Source organism: Antrostomus carolinensis, unplaced genomic scaffold (genome assembly GCF_000700745.2).
Source record: "Antrostomus carolinensis isolate BGI_N321 unplaced genomic scaffold, ASM70074v2 scaffold49776, whole genome shotgun sequence".
Lineage (NCBI taxonomy): Eukaryota > Metazoa > Chordata > Aves > Caprimulgiformes > Caprimulgidae > Antrostomus > Antrostomus carolinensis.
In genome coordinates, this window is record NW_010324914.1 from 1 (window position 1) to 1,517 (window position 1,517).

At 49.6% G+C, this 1,517-nt stretch overlaps 1 protein-coding gene across 1 annotated transcript in view; it reads left to right on the plus strand.

The window, feature by feature from the left end:
- Positions 1-111: 111 nt before the first annotated feature.
- Positions 112-1,517, plus strand: part of COPE (coat protein complex I subunit epsilon) — a gene marked incomplete at its 5' end in the record, with an annotated part of 5,907 nt that continues 4,501 nt past the window's right edge. Inside the window, 3 exon segments of the mRNA XM_010171055.1 lie at positions 112-174; positions 1,140-1,240; positions 1,448-1,517. Coding sequence (XP_010169357.1) covers positions 112-174; positions 1,140-1,240; positions 1,448-1,517 — 234 coding nt within the window.

Sequence of the window (1,517 nt, forward strand, 5' to 3'; positions counted from 1 at the left end):
CTCCAGATGTGTGTTTGGGGGGGGTATCATGTGTGCAGCTGTGCTGTGTGGGGTTGGGTTATGGCTGAACCTGTTCCTGAGAGAGACTCTTGTTTCCTCTCATCCCTTCAGCCGTCCAATCCCGAGAAGGAAGTGGAGAGGGATGTTTTCTTATTCCGAGCCTACATCGCCCAGGTGAGGTCGCCAGTGCTGTGTTTGCAGCAGCATAATCTGCCCTCGGGGCTGGGGCTGGGGCTGGGGTGGGTGTGAATCTAGGGGCTGGAGCTGGAGCTGGAGCTGGGGTGGGTGTGAATCTGTCATGTGAATGTGCTGGTACCATACAAGAGAGATGTGGACCTGCTGGAGCGGGTCCAGAGGAGGCCACAAAAATGATCAGATGGATGGAGCAGCTCTGCTGTGGAGAAGGACTGAGAGTTGGGGTTCTCAGGCTGGAGAAGAGAAGGCTCCAGGGACACTTTATTGCAGACTTGAAGGGGGCCTATGAGAAAGATGGGGACAGACTTTATCAGGGCCTGTAGTGACAGGACAAGGGGTGATGGTTTTAAACTAAAAGAGGGGAGATTCAGACTGGATATAAGGCAGAAATTTTTGACACTGAGGGTGGTGAGACCCTGGCCCAGGTTGCTCAGAGAGGTGGTAGAAGCCCCATCCCTGGAAACGTTCCAGGTCAGGCTGGATGGGGCTCTGAGCAACCTGGTCTGGTTGAAGATGTCCCTGTCACTGCAGGGGGATGGACTGGATGGTCCTGAAAGGTCCCTTCAACCCAAACCCCTCTCTGAATACAGTGTTACACAGTGTGGTGATAATTCCTCCTTCAGGGCTGGAACATGACACACTCCCTGACAGCAGCGCGGTTGGGAATGGGCTGTGAGGTGTGTTGGGTCAGGATGTTCTGATGAGACCTCTCTGAGAGGTATTTTTTTGTCTTTAAAGTGGCATTTGGGCAAACAGGCCCTTTGGGGGTTAGGAAACCTGCCTGCCTTTGTCCAGTGTGATGTGAGACATGAAGTCAACGTTTGCTGTTCCTGTTTTTGGTGGTGGTTGTTGTTCTAACTGAGGTTCTGGGATGTAAGCAATTATTTACTGGGCTCTGAAAAATGAGTAAGTCACAGATTTTTTTTCTTCATTGCCTTCAACAGAGAAAATATGGTGTTGTCCTGGATGAAATTAAAGCCAACGCCAGTCCTGAGCTCCAGGCAGTGAGGATGTTTGCAGAATATCTTTCAAATGAGAGTCAAAGGTGAGTCTGATGGTCAGCTGGAACTCAAACCCTGTCCTAGAGGGAATATATTTCCCTGTGGAAAGTTTCTTGCTGAAGTGTGGTCTTTATTGTGACCTTCTGTGGTTTTGCAGTGAATCTCAGAAAGGTGGAATTGTGATGGGTCAGGATCTTTTTCTCTTGCTTAGCGATGAAACGCTCACAAATTCTCACCCTTGCTTTTCACAGGGATGCAATTGTTGCTGATTTGGACAAGAAAATGGCAAAAAGTGTTGATATAGCCAACACCACCTTCCTG